This window comes from Sapajus apella, unplaced genomic scaffold (assembly GCF_009761245.1).
Source record: "Sapajus apella isolate SASKATOON/1434 unplaced genomic scaffold, GSC_monkey_1.0 scaffold131, whole genome shotgun sequence".
NCBI lineage: Eukaryota > Metazoa > Chordata > Mammalia > Primates > Cebidae > Sapajus > Sapajus apella.
Window position 1 is genome coordinate 3,368,559 of NW_022437071.1, and position 24,916 is coordinate 3,393,474.

At 40.5% G+C, this 24,916-nt stretch overlaps 1 protein-coding gene across 9 annotated transcripts in view; it reads left to right on the top strand.

The window, feature by feature from the left end:
• NTNG1 (netrin G1) overlaps nucleotides 1–11,918 on the top strand; it is a 376,597-nt gene extending 364,679 nt beyond the window's left edge. For 7 of the 9 annotated variants that reach the window (XM_032262856.1, XM_032262861.1, XM_032262863.1 and 4 more), the window contains one exon: nucleotides 9,092–10,338. In XM_032262856.1, the coding sequence (XP_032118747.1) occupies nucleotides 9,092–9,321 (230 nt within the window). In that variant the 3' untranslated portion in view covers nucleotides 9,322–10,338. Of the gene's footprint in view, nucleotides 1–9,091 lie in introns of all 9 variants that reach the window. The other 2 variants (XM_032262858.1, XM_032262857.1) reach the window with 1 other exon arrangement.
• Nucleotides 11,919–24,916: the final 12,998 nt, after the last annotated feature.

Consider the following 24,916-nt stretch of genomic DNA (forward strand, 5'->3'; position numbering starts at 1 on the left):
AGTGGATGCAGGGTGATGGTCTCCAGTTCAGCCCCTCCTTCCTACTCTGGAAACACACCTTATTTGATTGCTCTGATAAAGGAGAAGGCACATTGAATGAAAATATAAAAGTCATCTTTGTGAAAATGGGCACTGCCACTCTTAGGTGACCCTGCTAGGCTTTGTAGAATACACAGTAGTTGAATACAAGTATTTGAGAACTACGTGTTTTGACCCTATGCTTGTTCAAGAGTCATACCAGCAGAAGACACGCATGGATGCCGGCTTTGAGGAAGGGCATTTGCTTCCTTCTATACTTCAAGTATCTTGGATAGTTCGTGTTTAATTCATTACTCTGGCAGTGATAGGCATCAGCACTGCAGTCTTCCATCCTGAGCTTCTAGCACTGACTGGATTGAGGAAGAAATTGAACTTTAACATTGAAGTATACTTAGGTAGTGTTTTATGTTTCTTAGAGCACCTCCACATAATTCATCTTGAGGCTATCAACAACTATTAGGCGGCTAAATGGGCCAAATGTTATTATCCTGCTTTTGAAGTGAAGAGAGAAACAAAGAGGTTAAGTGATTTCCCCAGGTTCACTCAGCCCATTAACTACAGAGGTGGGACTTGAATCACAGGACCTGAGCCTAATTCTCTTTATACCACCTCATGCTTTTAGTGCATATGAGGGAACAAACTATCCCTCTTCCATGGGGCAGCCAATAAGACTGAACCAAAACAGATCCAGCAGAAACAGTCACCGAAGTCATCATCAAGGATTCTATTACACAAACCCAACTATGTCATATAAGTGGTCAAGAAGAGGAGGGTTTCCTAACAGTTTGCCTTCAAAATGATAGGCTTTCCATTACAAAATATTCATGCAAATCATAAAACTTGAGAAAACTTTAGAAATACCAACTTCACACCTGTAGCCTGTAGGCTAACTTTAAAGTTGCAACCAGAACACAAGTCCCTCAAGTGCAGCTACACTGTGGGTCTGGCTTATCATGATATGCCCACCATCTAGAGCAGTGTCTGGCTGGATGTTGGACAAATGCATGGATGAATGTCACTAAGTGGTTGCATAATACATCCAAGGACTTTAGCAAAGGAATGACTAGTCAGACTTAGATCTCAGGTTTTCCAGTTTTATGACTCTTAGCCAAGGTGTTGTCCCTTTGCACCATACTACCCCTCATGGCCAGACCAGATGATAAGTGAGGGGGAAAAGGGCAGGGGAGAAGGGTGGGGAATGCAGTTAGTGTACCTAGAATTCCAACCACAATAACAAAAAGTGATTAGATACCAGTCTATAAAGCTTCTTCCATTCCCCAGAAGCTAACCTGTAGGTTCAGTTTTCCATCTTGCATATCACAACTTAGCAAAACCGCTGCAAAAGCTGTATAAATGGGTCATAATCACAGCTCTTTAGCTCCCAGCCACACAATCTCAAATGCCTAAATCAGACCTGAATGTAGCACACATACCTTTGTTATTAGCCGGTTTGGTGGAGGTTATTCACCCTTTGACGTTTCTTTGAAAAGGATGGGAACAATTTGGAACATCTTTCTCTCAGCAATCCTGGGCTTGTTTCAGGTGGTAAAGACAGAGGTCACTTTATTAATACAACCATCCAGAAAAGCTGTCATGGTAACGCATTGCATTGATTCCTTGAAGTGCAAGAGACAAAGCCAAAAAGAGAAACTTTCAAGTCTATAAATACAGACCCAGCATTGCTCAAGCATAGCAGCTCACTGACAGCATGAACCTAAATGTATAAAGTTGAACAAAACCCAAACAGAGAAAAGAAAACTTCCCTTGGGTAGTGTAATGGATCATCATGACCTTATGGGAATCAGTGACCCCTCAGCTCATAAAAGATAAAAGAGTAGAACAAGTCTTGGCTACTCCCCGCTTTGAACATCAGTCCATCTGTGGTCAGTTTTTCCATACCCTCCAGAAAGAACTAATACAGGGGAAAGGAAGGAAGGTCTCGTAATTCACATTTGACAGTAGATTGCAGTTTGAGAAGAGGAAATGTGTGTGACAATCAAGAAACCCACCAAAAACATTAAAGAATTAAATAATTTAGCTATATCCCTGTGATACTTCTCATCCGAGATGGTGCAAGAAAAGAAAATAGAAGTAAGAGAGGAAGAAAGGCTGCTTGATCTATTCTTTCACTGGAAATTCTAAATGTTTTTATAAACTCATGGTAATTGTGAGAGTTTATTTATCTACCTTGTGGCTTGCTTACTAAAGCTATGAGCAGAGCTATTACAACACCTTGCTGACTTCAGCTTTTCCACCAGGATTCCACACTTCATCTTTTGACCACACAACTCTGTTTGAATCTAACATTAATACTCTAACCTCGTCTGTCAAATTCTACAGATTATCTTGGTCACTCCATTTGAAATCATTCGTAATATCAAAACATCAAGGGATTATATTATGTGATATTGGATACTCCATAAATGAATTATATTTATCAATAGGAACAGGAATCCTTTAGAGTACAGTCAAGCTATTACCAAAGCAGTATTAGTTTTTCCGGTATCTAAGGATCACGTTCTACCATAACAAAAAGAATTGCGTCTAGCAAATAACTATTTGCATCCAGTACTGGATCAAGTGTTGTATAAGAGAATTTAAGATGAAATTTTCTGTTTACTAAAATAGGACACTCTTAGACTGTCAATAACAAGAAAGAGAGTTGGGACATACTTACATGCTTAAAATGAATACATCCACAGAGTAAGTTTAGAGTTTTCAGTCTGAGGCAAACCCACAGAGCAGGGCACCAAATAAAGAGAATGATCACTGAAAGATGCCTGTCAGATAGAAATCCTCTCTTGGATCTTTAATTTACAAGTACAGGATTATATTTGATAATACCGGGATTGTAAGTGAGTGTTTATCCTCATGCCAGTCCTATCAACTGGTAGTGGATGCCTGGAACCTTGTGTTGAGAAGGACTCGAATTTCAGTGGAAGAGAGTACCATGATTAGCTACGTTTCTGACTCACTCCATTTTATGCTCTATCCACAGACTGGATCGTTTATAATGAATAGAAATGTATTGAGTCACAATTCTGGAGGCAGACAAGTCCAAGATCAAGCGGCTCACATCTTGTGAGGGGCTTCTTGTTGCATCGTACCATGATATTTGGCAAAACGTGATGGAAGGGCAGAGAGAGAAAGAGAGGAAGAAGGGGAGAAGCGGTCAGCCCACCGCATGATAACAAACCCTCTCCCAAAATAACAGCATTAGTCCCGTCATGAGGGTGGAGCCCTTATGATCTAAACACTTCTTAAAGGTCCCACTTCTTAATACTCTTACAGTGGCAACTAAATTGCAACATGAGTTTTAGCATACACACATTCAAACCATAGCAGTCTCCTATGTACAGGGGAAGAGGAAATGACAGTGTAAATGCAGACATATTTGCCATTTTTAGCCTAGACATTGGGATTTCTGGTATATATTCTGTATGAGCTGATTTGTACTTGGAGCTCCACCAAAATGTGGTAAAGCCCTAGAGTGAGTAACACTTGATGCTATCAACAAAGACCTCTGTCTAGCCATGGCATGATACAAAAGCAGAGCACGTAGTCAATACAGCTGAAAGGCTGGTGAGTATCTGTAGCAGAGTTTTTCATGTCTCTTTGGTAAGTGAGAATGTTGGCTCTGTCTTGGGGAGCATGGAATGTGGCACGGTACAACCTTAGTTACCATCTCACTGTTCTTTCGTATGTGAAGAGCAGTAATCTGTAAATCAGAAGACCTGGATTCTAGTTCCAGTTCTACTCTCAGTTGCCTATCTACAGCTTCCTTATCTACAGCTTATCTAGATGGTTTCTAAAGTTTCCTGCAAGCTCTGATTTTTACTGTTTCTATGAAAGCAAATTACATGACAGGGGTGCTTTTGGTTCCTCTCATCCTTTCATTGTGAACAGTACTAAAGGATCTGTCTCAGATTGCAATCTCCTTTATCTATTCCCTCAAGAAGATAATCCACTCTTCTATTTCCAATTCCAGTAGAGTCACCTCTAATTCCCACAGCTCAGCACCTGCAAACTTACTGTCTTCCTGATCTAGAAATGACAAGGTTTCTTTATTCTCCTTTTCCCAAAATATATCAGGGACAACTGCCCATCTTCATTGCTATGACTGATGCCCTGATCCAGGCCGTATCATTTTATCTTTAACATTAATTGAGGAGTAATTCTTTGTTGTGGGGGTGGTTGTTCTATATACTTCAGGATGTTAGCAACATTCCCGCCCTTGCTACACACACCAGTGGCCAGTAGTGTGCCCTCCCTAACCACTTGTGACAACCAAAAAATATCTCCAGACATTGTCAAATATCCCACATGAGCAAAATCATCCAGTGTTGAGAACCACTACTTTAACATCCGAAGAAATCCATTAAATGTTCATTCTTCAAAACGTTTCAATCCTTTTTCCAATTATTCCAGAACCCCTTATGACAGATTCAATCATGAGCATGCAGTGTTTATTTTGCCTATTTCATTTGCCCAACTCAAAGTGCCTTTCCTCTCACACTCTTGCAGTTTGTCATTTCATAGATAGAGTCATTCACAGCACGAAGACTCCTATGGGTAATTTCACACCTTCATACGATCACTGCATTTTGTTGACACTTTTTTCTTCTCAGCATTCTTTATGGTCTTTCACTTCCAATGGCCTAAGTGCTGAAGTTCTTCAGTGTTGTCTCTGCAGTCCTCATGTTTACTTGGTCTATATTCTCTAGGATGAGGTCTTTTACTCTTTTTCCTTCATCTTTTGCAGCAATGACCACCACCACCCTGGCTCCAAAGGTGTATCTCCAGGATGATCTATCTCCCGATCCATTAAATAGTTTTCCAACTAATAACAAAACAGCTACAGAAGAACCTAGACAGCTCTCAAAGTCAATAGGTCCAGAAAACATTTATTTCTCCCCTGTCCAAACTCTTTCTCCTATCTTCTTTTCTTAATAAATTTCTTTATTATAAACCCAAATACCACAAACAAAAAACATAGAATGTCCCTTATCCATTCACATAACCTGTCTTCTTCCCTTCCCCATTGTCCTAACCTCCTCCGAGTCCATTCTGTTGAAGTATGGACTCCTTGCCTCCAGTCCGCCCTGTTTCTGGTCTAGATTCATCTTCCTTTTCTCTTTAAAACACAACCCTCCTTCTAAGTCTTTGACAGCTCTCCATTGCTTATCACTAGACTCCACAATGTGTTCCGTGGCACCTTCACAACCAGGCCACATCTGCCTTCCCCTTTGCACGTCTGTCATTCCAGCCATACCAGTGCATGCATTGTTCACTAATGTGTCCTTCAGTCGGGCCTCAGGCAGAAAACTGAAACCATTTCTAGGTATTTCAACAGAGAGAAATTATTAAAGCAAATGGCTTAAAAAGTATTTGAAATTTTAAAAGGAGAAGAGGATACTGAAGTAATTCCTGTCTTCAGTAATTCATGGGAACTTTCACCATACATTTTTTTTAAATGGAAAATGTTATAATTTATAAAAAGTTAGCAGGAAGCATCTATCATTCTGGGGCTGAGGGATTACAGGAAAGAGGATGGGAGTCATCAGAAAGTAAAAGTTTGGATGAAAGGGACCCCCACAGACCTGAAACCTGCACCTCTAAGGAGGAGTAATGGCTGGCTACTGCAGGTGCCTCTGAAATGCTGAGTAGAGCCTCCTCAGAGCTGAGGCTTAAGCCTCCAGGGAAGGGATGCTGACAGGCTGGTATAGGAATGTCTAACGGTGAGATGAAGCTGGTTATGAATAAAGCTTAACGCTGGAATCACATGTTGCTGTTGGTGTGAAGGGCCATTGCTTGGCAATACTGTTAGAAGCACCGTCAGACAGGATCAAGGAAACAAGAGTTTCCATGCCTCCTACCTTCTCTACTCCCTATAGTGCTCCCTATTGGTGGGATCCAGCAGACTACTTGCAGAGTTCTGGCCTCAACATCAGAAGGGTGGATTTAGAGTTGAGACAATTGCTTAATAACCAATACAATACACTTTCACATCTCCTTGCCTTTACTCATGCAGTTTCCCTATTTATAATGGTCTTCCTACCCATATCTGTCTGATAAGTGCCTTTGTTCAAACACAATCTCTTTTTTATAATCTCCCCTAATCTTCCCAAAAGTAATTATTTACACCATCATTTGAGTTTCCCTAGTAATTTGTAAATACTTTTTTTGTAGATTTTTTTATATTGTCTCAGAATGTGTGTTTGTTTATTTTCCATTTATTTTCCACCAAACCGTGTACTCCTTTAGGGCAATTACAACCATGACATCTAGCTAGGTGCCTGGCATGAAACAGATACTGGATAAGCTGGATGAAATTGATAAGGTCATTTTAATGAAATTAATATTAGATCATTTCTTTTAGATATTTTATCATCCCAGCCAGATTTGAACTCCATTAAGGGCAGAAATCATGCTTTATATTTCTTTTATTTTCTTTGTGGGGTTTAGTACAAGGTTGAGCACACTGAAGAAGGGTTCAGTGATATTTGTTAACCCCCTAGTTTGTTCATTAACTACCACAATTTTGGTTCAAAATGGCATGAAGATGAAGCATGAGTTATGAATATCAGGTAAGATCCATAATTAGGTTTAGATGTGCTTTTAGCACATGATTGCAACAGTTAGAGAGCACTGGATATATGGCAAAGTTCTGTATTTGTTGGAGGACCAGCACAATGAAGAGACCAAACGCAGTATGTTTTATAGTGAATTCTAAATAATGAAATATATTGTATGTTTCATTTTTCACTATTTATCTCCTACAGAAAATACATCCTGCCAATCCATGAGATTACTAATCCTGGGCTATATCTGTTCCTAGTGTATTTATTACATTTCTCACAATTATCAAAATCAACTAGCAATTATTTAAATGTAGGAAAGATATCAAATTTTAACTTAATCACCAGCTTCTTGAAAAAAAGAAATCTCTGCTCAACAGCTGATTTATATTCACGTCCAAGAAGAAGAAAAATAGCTTTTTTTTTTTCCTAAAGGGGAGTGATATGTAATTAACTATTGATTTCTTCTCAATTATTCAGGCAAGCAGTTATCGATATTGATGGAACAGATATTTCCCTACCTCTAGTACCCAAATGAAAGGAAATATCCCATTCAGCAATCTGCTGCCTGAAACAAGAAATGCTGAGGATCTTTAACTTTAGATGAAAACAGTTATTTGGATCTGTTTGTTCCACGTGGCCCCACTTAAACATACTTCTTCAAGTGTAAGCAAAATTAAAAATCCTGAAAACCTACGTACGCTTTTAAAGCCAGAAAACAAGGGCTTTGTCAGTTTTGACCATGAGGCTAACCACTCCACACTTGTGGACTTTGCTTCACAACTACAGATCTTGACATTTTTAGCCATGACTCATAAAGTACTATAATTTGTTTCTAATATTATGATTTCTAAGCCACTCAATAAGAGGTAGCTTATATAATCATTGGAAATCAGGGAACACTGCCTTGCCTGTCAATATTTGAAGCCTGAAGGATTTAGTAGGCCTTAAGAGTCACTTCTGACATTTACAGATGGCAAGCGTGGATACATTTGAAAATTATGCCAATACACTATGCAACTGTGTTAGAGGTCAGCAAGGAAATGTTGAGGAAGGCCATAAAACAGTGCCCTATTTAGGGCACTCTGTTATTAAACATGTGGGTATCCAACACCATCTTTCACACACAAAGCACTGGCATATTTCTGTATAAGAAACTTCTTTTGAAATTGACATGACTGTTGAACATAATTAATGGGCAAGGCAACATTCTCTATTGTGTTACTACTTTGAGGGTAGAGTTATTTTCTTTTAATACTTTGTTCTTAATAGTAATAAGAGGTATGTCTATATGAGCGTGTAGTGTGTTGAACTCATGTGGCAACCCTGAGGAAATCTCACCATACATTTTTTAAAAGGAAAATGTTATAATTTATAAAAAGCTACTGTTTCTGCTCTGTCCCCCACCTCCCGTTCCAGAGGGGTTCTATATGTTAAGTGCTTAAGCAGCATATGTTTCTTGGGAAATGTTCTTGACTGTTTTACTCTTTGTTGTTGTTTTAGTTTCCCTGGGTTCTATTTAACATTCTGCTAAATCAGTGAAACAGTGATTATCTAAATGAATAGGAGACATGGAATTAATGAGGTTAGTCAGAATTTTGAAGAAATAAGAAATTATTAGAGGTGAAAGTTATATGACAGGGTCTGTGAATGAATTCTAGTTTCTGAAACTGTCTTGATTTATTCAAACTGACTGTATTGATAGACATAATGAAATTTTGGAAATCGGGATTTCACCATTGCATTTATTACTATTCCCAGAAATCGTGGTAACCTTGGGCTCTACTTGCCATATTTACAAGATGATAAAAGTCCTTAATAGGCTGTCAGGGACAAATGTGACTGCTTTTCCTCACACTCCTCCCATGAAACAAGCTTTCTCTCTTCCCATCTGGCTGCTGCCTGCCTGGAGCATGCTACTTTCCCCGTGTCCCCAGCCCCTAACCCCCATCCCCATGCCTCCCAGTGGGCTCTGTCTTCATGCATGCGGCGCTGGAATCACTCACCGAGAGAATGGCCCACCCCTTAGAGGTTTTGGTTATTTTAGCAATACCGCTTTGCATTTTAAATACCATTCATCTGGCTTCAAAGATCTGCACTCTTGCATCGGGCGCTTGTTTAAAAACCCAAGAGGTCACAACAGGTCCCAGTTCCATGAAGAAAAGATACTGGCAAACCAGAACTATTGCATTACTTTGTATTCGATAGCCTGAAATGGACAACGAGATAACATCCAAGATTGCAGCAAAAATCTATATGAAAAGGACTAATATGATAAAAAACAAAGGCAGAAAACTACATTTGTTTGGAAATTGGAGTCACAGGCTTCGTTTGTAGAGGGGAGGTGGGGGAGCACGAGATCGATAGCGAATTTTTTTTTTTAGGCTGAAAACATGATGTGCCAGATGAACTTAAATTGATTCTGCTTCTCCTCCCCGCGCCCCCCCACCCCTACCCTCCCCCTCATTCTGCAGCGAATGTCTGCGACAACGAGCTCCTGCACTGCCAGAACGGAGGGACGTGCCACAACAACGTGCGCTGCCTGTGCCCGGCCGCATACACGGGCATCCTCTGCGAGAAGCTGCGCTGCGAGGAGGCTGGCAGCTGCGGCTCCGGCTCCGGCCAGGGCGCATCCCCGCACGGCTCCCGCGCGCTGCTGCTGCTGACCACGCTGCTGGGGACGGCCAGCCCCCTGGTGTTCTAGGTGGCGCCACCGGCCACACCGGACGGGCCTGTGCCGTGGGGAAGCAGACACAACCCAAACATTTGCTACTAACATAGGAAACACACACATACAGACACCCCCACTCAGACAGTGTACAAGCTAAGAAGGCCTAACTGAACTAAGCCATATTTATCACCCCTGGACAGCACATCCGAGTCAAGACTGTTAATTTCTGACTCCAGAGGAGTTGGCAGCTGTTGATATTATCACTGCAAATCACATTGCCAGCTGCAGAGCATATTGTGGATTGGAAAGGCTGCGACAGCCCCACAAACAGGAAAGACAAAAACAAAAAACAAATCAACCGACCTAAAAACATTGGCTACTCTAGCGTGGTGCGCCCTAGTACGACTCCGCCCAGTGTGTGGACCAACCAAATAGCATTCTTTGCTGTCAGGTGCATTGCGGGCATAAGGAAATCAGTTACAAGCTGCCATATTGGCCTGCTTCCGTCCCTGAATCCCTTCCAACCTGTGCTTTAGTGAACGTTGCTCTGTAACCCTTGTTGGTTGAAAGATTTCTTTGTCCGATGTTAGTGATGCACATGTGTAACAGCCCCCTCCGAAAGCGCAAGCCAGTCATACCCCTGTATATCTTAGCAGCACTGAATCCAGTGCGAGCACACACCCACTATACAAGAGTGGCTATAGGAAAAAAGAAAGTGTATCTATCCTTTTGTATTGAAATGAAGTTATTTTTCTTGAAATACTGTAATATGTAGATTTTTTGTATTATTGCCAATTTGTGTTACCAGACAATCTGTTAATGTATCTAATTCGAATCAGCAGAGACTGACATTTTATTTTGTCCTCTTTCGTTCTGTTTTGTTTCATTGTGCAGAGATTTCTCTGTAAGGGCAACGAACGTGCTGGCATCAAAGAATATCAGTTTACATATATAACAAGTGTAATAAGATTCCACCAAAGGACATTCTAAATGTTTTCTTGTTGCTTTAACACTGGAAGATTTAAAGAATAAAAATTCCTGCATAAACGATTTCAGGAATTTGTATTGCAATTTCTTAAGATGAAAGGAGCAGCCACCAAGCATTTCACACTCACTTTACTGATTTCTGTGTGGACTGAATACATTCAGCTGACGAATTTATTATCCAGGAAGATGGATTGATGTTCACTAGCTTGGACAACTTCTGCAAAATATGGGACTATTTCCACTTGGGAAAAATTACAACAGAAAAAAAAAAAAAAAAAAAATCCAAGTGATTGCCAAGATTATGCCAAAGCCTGTTGGCAGAGTACTAAGAGACTTTTATTTTTAAGTCATGCTATTTTCACAGATTGATGGTGATCATGTAACTCTAGGGATGCTGATCTATGTATCTTTCCAAATACAGTGTTTACATGGAGTATCATAAGAGGCAACCTGGGGAACCAGGAAAGGAGCAGGGAAATTGAGTGATTTTGCAATTTGGATTTGAATATATTTAGAGTTAAGTATTTAGAGGAAATATCAAAATATAAAGCAGCAAGTAGACATAACTGCTGTTCCTGAGAATAAAGTTTGTTTTAAGTACTGCCCAAGGTGTAATAAATTCTTGTTTCTGCCTTTTATTAGGCCGATTACTGTGCAAGACAGCAAGGGGAGGCAGGTGGGGAAGAACCTTCGCAAAGTTTCAAGGAGGCTAAAACAGTGTGCATGTCATTCCCAGCACATTGTTGTCCTACGGATTACAAATGTGTTAGCAGCAGCATCTCCTGGAATCAAAAACAATTATCAGCCCAAACCAGAGTGCTAAGGACAATGAAATTCTACATGACTTGCTAGAACAATAACCTATTATAGCCTAGTTCCAGTCTGAATTCTTCACCCTGCTGCCACTCCTTGCTGAAACAGGGAAGTGGGGAGGAATGCCTCCTGATAAATAACCTGGGTAAAAACTAGATGAAGGAACAGCATGTCTTATTGGTTTTGTTCCCAGAAAAGCCAATTCAAAGAAGGCAATAAAAGGTAAACAGGTAATGCCCGTGCTGCCTGCCACCCCACGTCTAAGTCTATTGAATATTTGTTATTCAAACCAACGGTCTCTTTTGATGTAAGAAATAAGCAAAGATGGAAATAAATTAGAGCTTAGGCTTAGTGCCAGAGTGGCCAACCAGAAATTGGAGATTTACATTGGAAGCATAAATGGAAAATTACATTTCAAGCTCACCAAAGAAACACATGAAAATGCTGATAACATAGGGAGTTTGAGATTATTTATAATGAGGTGGATTTCTAACATTAAAATTGGAGTTAAGTTGTCTTATAGTTTATTAGCACAAACCAAAGGCAGCCCGTGTTATTTCTGGCAACGATGCACTTTATCGTTATCTGCTCATGGCTTTGTCACAATGCTCAGGAATCAGACACTGCGCACTTCAATAGTTGGGATTCCAGAAGCTAATTCTAAAATTTAATGAAGGCCTGATTTAAACTGATTCATCTGCATTTTATCTTTATGAGGCTATAAGAATCTAAATTGATGAGGAATATCTTTCATTCGGTGTATTTAGATATAGTTTTCTGAATTTCCTGAAGCGATGTGATCTACTTTAAATAAAAATTCACTTTTAGGTATACAACAAATGGAAATGAAATGTTCTTTTTAAATCTGGATTCTCAAGTTCTCCTAAAGGAGCTACTCCTTTGAAGAAACCTCAACTCAGTGGACTTGATTCATCTGTTGCTTTCCAGCATTCTTACAAAGCTGGATTCATCTACAATGTTATGCCCTAAGAACAGGATTGGGGTGAAAAGCGAGTACTCGGTTGTTCATACATTTGGGGTCCTAAATCTTGTTCTTTTTTTCTCTTTGATACGTCCCTTAAAGTGGGTTAATATAGTCTTGCATATGAGTTAATCTGTCAGCTTTCTCACATAGAAACGATAGAATTCCTTCCATCAATGCAATTAATGAGCATAACATTTCAAAACATGGAACAAAGATTCAGCTATCTAGAAAGAATTGCTATTTATAGAAAGATAATGGACGTGCCCTGCTGTGATGTGATAGTTATTTATTTCTGACCCTGTACACAGCCTAGAGGAAGAATTTAGTCCAGCCAAGATGGGCCCTTACTTAGAGAGACCGATTCTGACTCTCCTCCAGTTTTCTCCTCGATACCAGGAACTTTAAGAGTTTCCTACTCAGATATCCCCCCCACACTTTTAGGCCAAATGTGGGCCTCCTCTGGGGGCTTAAAATCCTGAAGGCAGGCAGCATCCTGAGTGTATATACCTGGCCACTAGGAGTGGCAAAGGGTGCGTCTGTGTGGGTGGTTTAGGGGCTTAGAGTGTTCGCTGTGGAATTTATATACAAGCAAGGAGAAGCCCTTTGTGGTGAAAACAAGAGCTCAGGGCTGGAAAATAAGGGGACGAGGGGAGGGAAGGAGATTGGCAAGGGCTACCATGAGGCTGGGGGCCGGTACGGAACACTGAACAGTCTAAGAATTCTAAATCTATACCTGAGCTTCCAAGGGTTATGAAAGCATCATGTGTCAAAGAGGCAGGGTGGAAGATAATTTAACAGTTTATTAGCTTTATGTATGACTTTTAAATACTTAGACATGTGGCACGGGATCCTCCATTGGTACTTTTGCACAGGGCCCTGCAAACATTTGGGGTTGATCCACCTGAGGTGCCCTTGAGTCAGATCCCTATGTTGGCACAAACTGCTCACCAGGTAACACAAAGGAAGGTCCAGGCTGGAAGAAAGCATCTGCTCCACGGTTCAACTGACCCTGTAGTTAATGCTCCCCTCACTTTCTCTTGGACCTGTGGCCTGACAGGTACAAGAAATTTGGGATCCATCGGGGGGCAAAGTGTGAGGAAATCTTGACATTGAATCTTTTGTTCCATCTCCTTCATCCTCTACCATCAATAACCCAGTATGATTGGGATGTAAAGACCCAGCAATCTGAAATGGGATGCTCTGTACTATATGGGAAATGGGTTGTTGTACTTTACTGGTTGTTAAACATGAAATAAAATACCTATTTAACAGCTTCTCTGCTCACAGGATTGACCAGGATATGTGGGAACTACATTTGCTATGTATTTGTTCTGTGAAAAACTCTAGATATTTTTGATCTGGTACAACTTGAAGCTCAGCTTCCCAAATCTGAACCAGAATTCCTTACCTACCTTTCCTACTCCCGGCCTTCACTGAGAAGGATGGCAAGGTGGCAGTGGCTAAGCTGCATTGGAGAACAATATGAGCCACCAGGTAAAGCTCCAGGTTTTTGTGTTTTGTTTTTTTAAAGAAAACCCAATTAGAAAATTTTAACAATAGAGGAATGAAAATACAGATAAGGGATACTCTCAGGGTTTTTATTTAACTATCTGGACATGTACAATTCTTTATCTGCCTCATGAGCTATAAGGATTAGATTCTAATTAATTTTATTTCTAAGAAACATCAAATGTTCATCTGTCATAAATATTCTGTCAGTTCTGACCATTTCCATATGGAATGATTTTATACTTTTTGTTTTTACTTTCTTACACTAAAAGTAGCTTTCTCCTCTAGTTACCTAAGACAGATGCCAACAAATTCCCAGAATAAACTGCACATAAACATAATATGATGTCAGAAAGAATTAAGAATGCCAACTATCATGTTTTGAATTTTCACCAGTAATCTTGGGAACATAGTGAACTTTTACTCTTCTCAACACCTGGTGAGGTGTGACTCACATATTACCATCTTCATTTTGCATCTGAAAAATCAGATAACTAAGAAACAGACATATCGCTTGTAGAAATCATATTATGGCATTGAACTAGAAATAAGAAAATAACATCTGTGAAAAACTCATAATTATATTGAACAAAGTGTAGTCACTTGAGATCTGCTATGACAGAAAAGTTCTGTCCCTAATCCATTTTTAGAATAGGTCCGGGAACAAGTCTAGCAAAAAGGGCTGAATGATGTTAAGGGGCGTTGTTTACAGTAACATAACTGAGCATTTATTAAGTGCTGGAATCCCCCTCTGCCTTCTCTCATCACCTGAAAGCCGTTGTTCATTGAAGGAGGAATTAGAATGGAGTAGTAACATTTAAAATTATGTGATGTTTTTATTAAGCTAAAATGATAGCTGGTGAAATGGGCCATTATTCTGCAAAATCTAATTATGTTAACACTAACGATGTAGCTTGCCTGGCTGAAGCAAACTGCAGAGGATTGGAAGTAAAAAATAATCCTCATTTGCTTAACTTAGTCCCACTTTTTTCACAGGCATTTCTTTTAACTATTATTAAATTAGTGAACTAGGAATTCTATGGGGAAAAATGACTAAAAAGAGAAAAAATAATTACTACCCCTCCTACATCTGCCTGAAGAGATTCCGAAATTCCTGCATGGCAAGACTGCCAAGTTCCGCTGAAGATATAATGTACCACAGCTGTATCCTCCAGCCGCCCTGATAGTACCACATTACAGCTTTGCTCTTACAAGGGGCAGTCATTCTAATCTAATAAAAGACAGAAAATGGCAGAAAATCGCAGCACCTGAAGTCCTGTTAAGACTAGGTGATTCTTTTTGCCCCAGGCAGGCAAGAACATAATGTCATTTTTGTTCGTTTGTATTTGCACTCTGAAGGAGGGCTGCTCCTGTTGGGGAATGGTTTTCCCTCTGCCAGTGTGAAACACTGCAGGAAAACATTCTCCAAGGAAATCGTATTTTGCTATTTACCAGTCATGACTACCCCATGAAGCCCTGAGTAATTGTTTTGGCTTTCATGGTGTGATAAACACCTCAAGGCAAAGAGATTAGTGTCATTACTCTCCGTCTCTTTTTCTCTTCTGTTGGAAAAAAAAAATAGTGGGGGGTGTCCAAATATAGTATGACAACGTTTTCAACAATCCTTCCGTCAGTTGATGCTTAATTATGAAGACTCCTAATAAATATTCCTTTTATAAAATTAATAGCTTGACAAGCATTGGAGAGCTTTACAACCACTTAAACTCGTGTTTACATCCTGTGTAATTACAATTCATAATTGGGAAAGCAGTCAAATCTAAATGCATTCTGATCAACGGTTCTCAGGCTGCCAAGTAGACCCCACACAGCACATTATAGCAAGTAACTTAAAAACAGGACTTCTACACCTAGAATTCAAACCAGGTTAGGGGAGAGCAATGTGGGGAGTCTATCAGTGAAGTGTTTAAAATTCTATATAAAATTTCCAATATAGATAACTTTTTCTGGATAAAGAAATTATTATCGTTTAATTTGTAAAAGGCCTAAGAGTAAAGGATGACTGCTCTGAATCCTAAGATTACAATTTACCCCAACTGCGGAAGGTCTCATTAAATAATAGTTTTCAGGAGATGAATGATAATGACTCAGGTATATGAACGCACATGTTTTCCTACAATCAGTTATTTATTTATTTCATACTAACCTTATCTCTACCTGAGCTGCTAAGGGCATCTATATTCCCTTTTGTGTGTGTGAATGTCTCTATAGATCACTCTCTGAAAAAGTCTGAAACAATGTGAGCTCTGATTCTGTTCTTAGCGTGGTGAGAAGCAACCCACTCTGATTTTTCTTTATTGCAGACATTTTGCTAGAAAGGGCTTCAACCATTTTTTTCCCATACTTGTCATAAAATTTATAAGAAAGAAAATAATATATGTGTGACCCTGGAACACACTTGAATTGAATGGCACAAAGTCATTTCCTTTTTTACTGGTTTGTTTCATTTGTATGGCTGTTCTAGCTTACAAGCCTTAGATCAGGAGCAAAGGTCTTTCTGCTTGTCTTTATGGCTCCCTGAGTTGTGGGCCTACTCTGATTGTGTGAGGACTTACATCCCTACTCAGTCCTCTAGACCTGCACCAGCCACTAGCCACTAGCCATCTCTGGCCACTGGGCATACCAGTGTTGTCAGTCCAAAGTCTTGTGAATTTAAAAGACAAACCATACTTCAAAGTCTTTGTACAAAAACAAAAAATGTGAATTATCTCTTTCATAATTTTTATATTGGTTACACATTAGAATAATAATATTTTAGATATACTGGATAAAATAAATTATTAGAATTTATTTTAACTGTGTTTTTTTCCCTTTTCTAATGTGGCTACTAGAGGTTTTTTAATTACATATTTGGCTCAAATTATATTTCTTTTGGATAGCACTGCTCTAGATGTCTAATTTTCCCATCTATAAAATGGGGATAATAGGATTCCATTGGTAGAAGCATTCATTTCCCAGGGTTAGTATGAAAATCAAGAAGAGTTGCTGAACATGAGATTCCTTGGTAGATTACAGATTTCCATGGTAGTGATAACCATGATAATATTTTCAAGCTCCTGTTCCACATTTGCAGATTTTTCTGGAAGTTTCCAACCAGAGGTCTTGGCAAAACTTCCTCTGAAAGTGCTCCAATGCAATAAATGCAACGCTTTCAAAGTTTTGAATGTGACACATGACCTGAACATGGAGCTTACATCAGAAACAATGACAACAGGAGAATACTAATGATAAAAAGATAAGTAATCAACAACTTTTATCAAAAGCCTTGAGCCAGGTACAACGTTAAGTATTTCTTTTTACCATCTTTATCCTAAATAATACACTGCACTTCTATTAATGCAGTTTGCAAACACATGGTTGACTTGCAGTTTGGTTCTTATTGGTTATAATAAGTTATATATGTATACAACAAGTGGAAGATGAATAAATGTGACTTAGCAGCAATTAAATGGACAAAGCAAAATTTGAGTCAACTCTAAAGGCATAGCTTGCATAATAGAGCTACAGTATGTGAAAGGTGTTTAAATTTCCTTACTTGGATTCAAATGTTGAACCTCACATTAATTTAAATTTTATCAATTTAAGGGATAATATTCATGAGTTGGTACTTCTGTTATCTCATCACCCCATTTAACAATCTTACTGGATCAACTTATCATTCCACACCTCAGACTCAAAGCTCATCTTCACCTTGGCCCTGGGACACCTGCCCAACCCATGAGCCTTGAAAATGCTCTATCCATTCTCATCTTCTTGACTAGGTCTTTTTTAAAAACTTAGAATGTCTTTCAACACCTTCACCCACTAAAACCCTATCCCATATCAGATTCTGTGCTTCCAAGAAACCTTGCCAACTCATCTCACTGCTTCTACCCTGCTTAAAGGTTTGATTCAACAGCTACTTCCTACTTCCTGCTATGTGTGACTTATCTTGTGACTTGTTATCTCTCCTACTAGATTATCAATGTTAATACTGACATCACACACACACACAAACACACACACACACACACACAGGACCTTGCATATAGTAAGGCTCTATATGTGCATTCACAAATATTTGTTGAGCGTCTAGTAAAGCACTAAGCACTGATCTAGTTGATTGGAGCAACAGAGTCTAACACAAATTTGAGAGTGTGTGTCCCTCATTATACTTAAATAATGTATTATAAGTCTATTGCTGTATTAAGTAATATAAATAAGAGCTCAAATAAAGTGAGTTCCTGAAGAGAAAATGTACAGACACTCAAGATTTGCACATTTAATCTCATTTTAATTTCATTAGGGAGTATCCTAATTAAAACTTGTGGTTTATTCTTTTTTTAAAAAAAACTGACCGGTCCTTTCTAATGCGATTGGTACATCCTAATTTACATTTTCTAATGTCAGATTTTGATATATTTCTCCTTTTCTTAGAAACATCTGCATTTCTCAAACTTCATCATATTTAGCCCTTGGCTGGGCGGGCTGGCCTACGCTGTAAACCCAGCACTTTGGGAGGCCAAGGCAGGTGTATCACTGGAGCTCAGGAGTTCAAGACCAGGCTGGTCAACATGGTGAAACCCAGTCTCTGCTAAAAAGTTAGCCAGACATGGTGGTTCGTGCCTGTAGTTCCAGCTGCTCAAGAGGCTGGGGCAGGAGAATCACTTGTACCTGGGAGGCAGAAGTTGCAGTGGGTTGAGATCATGCCACTGCACTATAGCCTGGGTGACAAAGCGAGACTCTGTCTCAAAAAGATAAAGGAAAAAGAAGAAATAAATATTTGACCCTTGAACTAACCATTTTCAACCTCGAGTGTGAATCAGAATCTCTTACAGGATTTTAGTAAAACAGTTTGCTAGAGCCAAGCCCCAGAATTTCTGATTCAGTAGGTCTGAAATGGAGGTAAAGGGTGTGATTTGCAACAAGTTCCCAGTGAGGCTGTCAACTGCTGATCCTAACAGCACTTTGAGAACCATTGGCTTAAGCTAATTAAAAACCTAACTGCAATTTAACAGGAAGCTCACTGAGTTTAACCTAAACTCCCCTTCCCTGAGGTTAACTAATATTAAAATGGGCATCATGACTCCTACTGAGAAGGGCTGTGGTGAGAACTAAATGAGATAATAAACATGAAACTGTCTCATCTGAAATTCACATCTATGAAACGTGAGTTAAAACTACACATTTTCCATTTAGCCATAAAATATGGCCAAAGCATATATTTCACTAGATTCTCCCACTCAAGCAATTCCAGCTATTTATTAGGAATTCTGGTCTCTAAATTCAACAGTTTTTACTGATAAAATAATAGAATCATACAGCTGGCCAAGACCTTAGAGATTTTCTGGAGTAAGCAGTTAAATGTTTTGGAACAGGTAAATAGTCAAACCTTTTTTGTTTACTTTCTTGATTCAATAAAGCAATCAAAACAATTGAGTAGTAGCATTCCTCAACTTGAATATTTGCTTTTTCCTAAATTGAATTATTTGACTGAAACAAGCTACTTCAAGACTAAAAGAAAAATAGAAATGAGATTCTCGTTTTTCTTGTCAGCTGATGGCTGCAGCTTCCAATGGACGCTCTGAGGCCCGGTGAGAGCACACTTAATTAAAGCCTGGTTCATTCTGACTCCAGTTTGCCCACTGACATACTCTGTGGTCTCACTCTGTGATGTTTCTCTACCCACTAGAAGGGCTCGGGGGGCTGTTAACGTAAAGAATCAATGATCAAAAATTAATTTTAAAGCCTGTGGTAAGAGCACATTAACATGAACAGTGCAGCTTGCCTAGTGGAGAGTCTGAGCAGTACAGCTGACATCTTCCGAAGAATTGGAGAACAAAATTTTGCAGATAGAATGTGCCTTGAGAATAATGATGCATGTCACTAATAACCTAGTGCTAAGTTACAAGCTTAAATTGGAGACTCTGCAGAGGAATACACAGCCTCTGTAATTTTCAGTTTGGTGTAATAATATGGAAATGGCTTTTGGTGCCGGGATTGGATCAGCCTAAATGAGCTGGAATTGATAGCTGTCTGTAATAGTAGGGGCAGGAGAGAGTCGTCACGTCTTTGTCCTTGCTGACTTTTGTAGGGCTCTCCAGACGTGACAGTTTTGAGGAGTAAGCCTTTAAATATGTTATGAAACCTACTACAATATCTCGCAGCACAGAGAAGGTACTTCTAAAATTGCTCAACAAGAATACAGAATGGGGATCCTCCTTTCCAGGGAAGGAAAAAGCTTTTGTTCCCATGAAAAGTAAAAGGAAATGGTAACTTCAGAAAAAAATGGGATGGAGGTGTTCTGGGGAAACAGAGAATTTCAAGAAATAGAGCAATCCTAGGTCTCCTCTAAGATACTCCCATTCCAAGCCCCAATGTACTCTATCCCCTGGAAGTCATAGCATTCCAGAGGCTGACACCCACAGCCTTTCTTTGGGGGCAATATAATGGACACTTTATTGTTATACTCACGATTGAAATGTTAAAGCAGTGAAATTGGAAGCCAGTGGTCAGTGACACAGGAAATAAAGAGCTTCTTTAGGGTCCGTATTATGGATAACATCTGAAGTATTGCCCAACAACTGGTTTCACTAAAAAGTCAGCAGGCATGAGTAAATTATCAAGAGTGGGGGAACAGCAGCCAGTCTGGATTAGCCTGAATGGCACCAAGTCTAATGAAGGCCTTTGCAAGGCATGCAAGTCTCCCTATTATCTGGTTCCTTCATGTTTTTTCAGCCTCATCCTGCTTACCAGCCTGTGCTCCAGCTAAGTGCAAGTGACTGCACTTCCCTGAAGAAATCAGACTCTGATGTCTCATATGCTTTCACATGTGTTGTCCCTTTGGCCTGATATGTGCTCCCTTATCGTGCCCATCTGGCGAGTTCATCCCTTAGGACCTGGTTGAGGTGCCTTCACTTTGATGCCCTGCTCCAGTTACTGTCACTGCATGACAACCCCAAAACTTAGCGGGTGGCAAGAAAGGATGGCTTATCTTTCCTCTGTGAAGTCTGGTGCCTCAATTGGGAGCAATTGACATGACTGGCATCTGGGACTGGAGGATCCAGTCTCCACATGACCCGAGTGCCTATATCTACCCTGGCTGGTGACACAGCTGCATAGAGGTCAGATGTCTCATTTCGATGATCAAGACACCTTTTACGACCTAGCCTCAGAACTCAATCACTCAACACAGTCAGAAGCTAACCCAGATTCATGGGAGGGGACATAGATGTTGCCACTTACTGGGAGAAGCATCCAAGAATTTGGAATCTTGTTCCTTCTCTCACCCCTCCCAGATAGGGTGGATGCTGTCTCCTTTGACCACTCAGTACTTTGCAACCTCTATCAATGCCTTCTTCTGGCTGTGTTGTGTGGCTGCTTAGCCCATGGCTTCCATACTAGACTCTGATGTCCTCATGGACGTTGTGTATGTAGATCTGGCAAAGCTCACATATGATATTGGACACTAAGTACTTAAATTAAGTCACCCTGAGCATTGCCAAAATTAGAGGTCTGTACATTTGGATTCCAAGCACACAGAGACCCCATCTATCAAAGGGTATCTAATCCTCACACCAAGCCCAATCTCTCTGTGCTGCGTGGAACCACGCTCTTTCTGAATGGAGAACCTGGTGACCCTGAGAGTGTAGATTCAGACCTCTCAGGAAGATTACTAGTGGCCACAGCAGCCCACCACCTTTCCAAAGGTGAGTGATCAAAGACAAATGCCAGCCGTGATCAAGCCAAAGGCCCCAGGCAAGGAGGCGGCCACCCACTGCAGAGCAGCAGGGCCAGGAATAATATGGGTCACAGGAAAGAAGAAGACTGTTGAAAACACGATGCCATAGAAAATCTGCTGTTAGCACGGTCAGGCCTGGGTCGAGCATGAGGGAATAGGCTCCTGATGTTAAAAGTGCTGTTATACAAAGCTCATCTCATGGCAGAGCCCAGGGTAAAAAGTTCATTTTTTCCATCTGTTACTGACTGAATTGTGTTCCCCTAAATGCATATGTTGAAGCCCTAACCCCCAAGGGGACTGGATTTGGAGATAGGGTCTTTAAAGAAGTAATTAGTTTAAATGAGGTCATATGGCGGTGGGTCCTTATCCTATATGACTGTTGTCCTTACAAGGAGAGAAAGAGGCACCAGGGATGCGTGTGTGCTGAGAAAAGGCCATGTGAGAACACAGTGAGAAGGCAGCCTTCTGCAAGCCAAGGAGGCTGGCCTCAGGAGAAACCACGAGGCCCGCACATTCATCTTGGTCTTTCAGACTATCTCTAGCAAAGTCATACACCATCTAAAGTCCCGAGTTCAAAAAAGAACAAAACAAATAAACAAAAGCTCTTACTAAGTTTGTTCGTTCATTCTCCAACTATTTATTGAGAACTTATTATGTGCCAGGAATGATTTTGATTCTACTACCAAGATACAGTGGAGGATGATATGATCCTGTTCTCACAGAGCTCATAGTCTGGTGGTAAGTGACTGACAAGAGCACAGGCCTAGATGGTGATACATGATCCAGGAATAGAGAGCAACAGTAGGTTGAGGGTGCCTGAGATAGAGATGAGATGAGGTGTCATGACACAATGGCTGTTAAGCAGAAACCTAAATTAAGTGAGGAAACGGGCATTACCGCGATCTTGGGGAAGGACCTGGCAGGCAGAAAATACATCAAGGACATATGTCAGGGGCAAGAGTGTGTGTGAGGAATAGTAAGAGGGAAACATGACTGACCAGGCCGAGCAAAGAGGAGGGTGTTACAAGAAGTAAGAGAGATGGCCTGAGTCCTGTCATCTTTTATGCTGATAAAGTTACGCAAATATTTCAGTGAGAATTTCTGGTGCCCAGAGGAAATAAAATGAGGAAAATAACCCCCTTAGAGGGGTCTACTTTAATCAGATTTATCTCTGTGCTACTAATTTTACTAATAAGTAGAAAAGTGTGTAGAATGTGTTCAATAAATGCTTGTGGAATGAATGAACTCACGAATGCATGAATTAGCCAGTTCAGCAATAATGCATCCGGACATTCTGATCAGTTTCAACTTTGAACTATTGGTGTTTATCAAACCATCTTTGATTCAGAAAACATGGTGAACAGATTTTACAGGCTAACTTGTATTTGTCCACAATCAAAAGAGAAACTGCAAGGCCTGGAAATTGTGTCCGAGGAATTACCTGGACTTCATGAACTAGAACTAGAAGCACTTGCCAGGGATGTCTAAGGCAGCCCTTTCCTGGAATCAGCCTTTTGTATCCTATGGCCTATGGGATGCCTGACTAGATGTTTAATGCTTAACCAATATGTCTAAAATACCAAACTAAGGTGCCCCCTCCTCCAGCCCCTACTTGCTCGCCAACTTCCTCATGTCACAACGTGACATCTTCTTTCACTCAGTTTCTCAGACACAGAAGCCTGAAGATTCCTCTTTTGATCTTGCATGCAGCCAGCAGGCCCTTCCAGCTCCACCTTTGAGTCACCTGTCAAGCCTGGCCCCTCTCCTCGCTGGCCTACTGCAACTGCATCCTGACTGGTTTCATTTTCTCCAGCCTTAACCCTCTTCACTCCATCTCCCCTTTCAATAAGAAAATATGGTCATGCCTGCCTCTGCTCAAACCTGCCAATGGCTTCTCCTCACATGTAGATTAAAGTCTGAAAGGCTTACCGAAGCTCACAGTTGCTCCTTGAGTAGCCCGCAGCTACATCTCCAGTGAAATTTCTCTGAAAATTCAAACACCCCTCCCTGACTCTCCTTCGGACACATCCCTTGCCTTTCCCTCAAGCCCACTCTGCCTCAAGGCTTTGTACCTGCTATTTCCTCTGTGTAGGGTCTTCTTCTCTAGCTCTTCTCCGAAATTCAACTAGGACTTGGCTCAAATGTCACCTCAGCAGAGAGGCTCCTCTTTTTCCCCATCACCTTCTATTCCTTTATCCTGCTTTCTTTTCCTGCTACTTACCACCACTGACACTATATTGTTTGTTCATTGTCTGTCTCCTTCCACTAGAATATCAGCTGTGTTTGCTGCTGTATTCCAAGCACCCAGAACGGTGTCTGACGTTATAGAAGGCGCTAAACAAATATCTGTGGAATTAATGAATAAATGACCAAATGCTTTTGATCACAGCATCCTTGTCTGCAGGACCCAGAGGAGGCCTTAGGACCCTTCTGAGCAGTGCTCCCAATGACCACGAGCACTCGAAGAGAATTTCAGCTCAAGAAATGAAAATGACACGCCATCCCTGCATTAAACCATGGGATACTTTTGCTTTTTTGGGTTTTTTGTTTTGTTTTGTTTTTCCAGCAAGGACTGTTTTATTTGTCTCTTTATTCCTGGAAATTAATAGTTTCTGGGCCTAACAGGCACTTGTTCAGTGTTTGCCAAACTCATACTCAGTAAAGGAGTTTAAGTACAGAAGATGGCTTTGTAACTCACATGTAAAACTTAACTGGTGACATAGTAGCCCTAAAATAATTCTTCAGATTTTTTTTGACACTCAATATGCCAAGCACTGTGCCTCATAGCCTGTGTTCCTTCCCTGTATCCTCCGTGGCTGAGCTGGGGGTTTGGAAGGAGAGAAGGCACAGCTCATCACTAGCCAGCTGACTCCAAGAAGCATCTGAGCCCTATCACCTTCTTCAGCCCAGTCTGCTCCCCCAGCCTCTCTCACTGGCATGGCCTAAAGTCACCCTGGACTGATATCTCCCCCTGGATTGCAGGAAGAGAAGAAATGGTGCCACTTTAGCCTGTGTTTATCTGTAACTTTCAAGGACAGTATTGTTCATGTTTGTGACAGGAGCCCTTAATTTACATTTGACATTTTCTCTCTCCTAATGTTAACACCCAGTCACTCAGGTGGCATGATCATTTGATAGTTCCCCAGAGACTGAGCTTTCTGCACCGCTTTGTGACAGAATGGCACTCTTGTGATAGGTGCTAAATAAGGACGAAGTGACATAGGAAGTGCTGTTTTGTGTTTGCAAAACTTCTTTGAGCCAAGGCTCTCGAAGCACAGTATAAACATTAAGAGGAATTATGATCCTCACTTTACATAAAGAGGAGAAACATTTGATTTCTTTGGTAATAGCCTCTTATAACCATTTCCAAATGTAATTACATTGGTTGGAAATGCCAACTTACGCAATGAAATTACCAGCACATTACATAAGACAAATAAAAGGAAACGATACTTCATAGAAGGCACCCAGCACAAGAGGTGTCTCCTCTAGATCCTCCCGCCTCCTCTAACTAGAGTTAAAACATTAGCATCCTCATGGTGAGGAAACAGAAAGGACAACGGTAAGCATCTTTCTGGGCCATAGTTGGCTGTTCT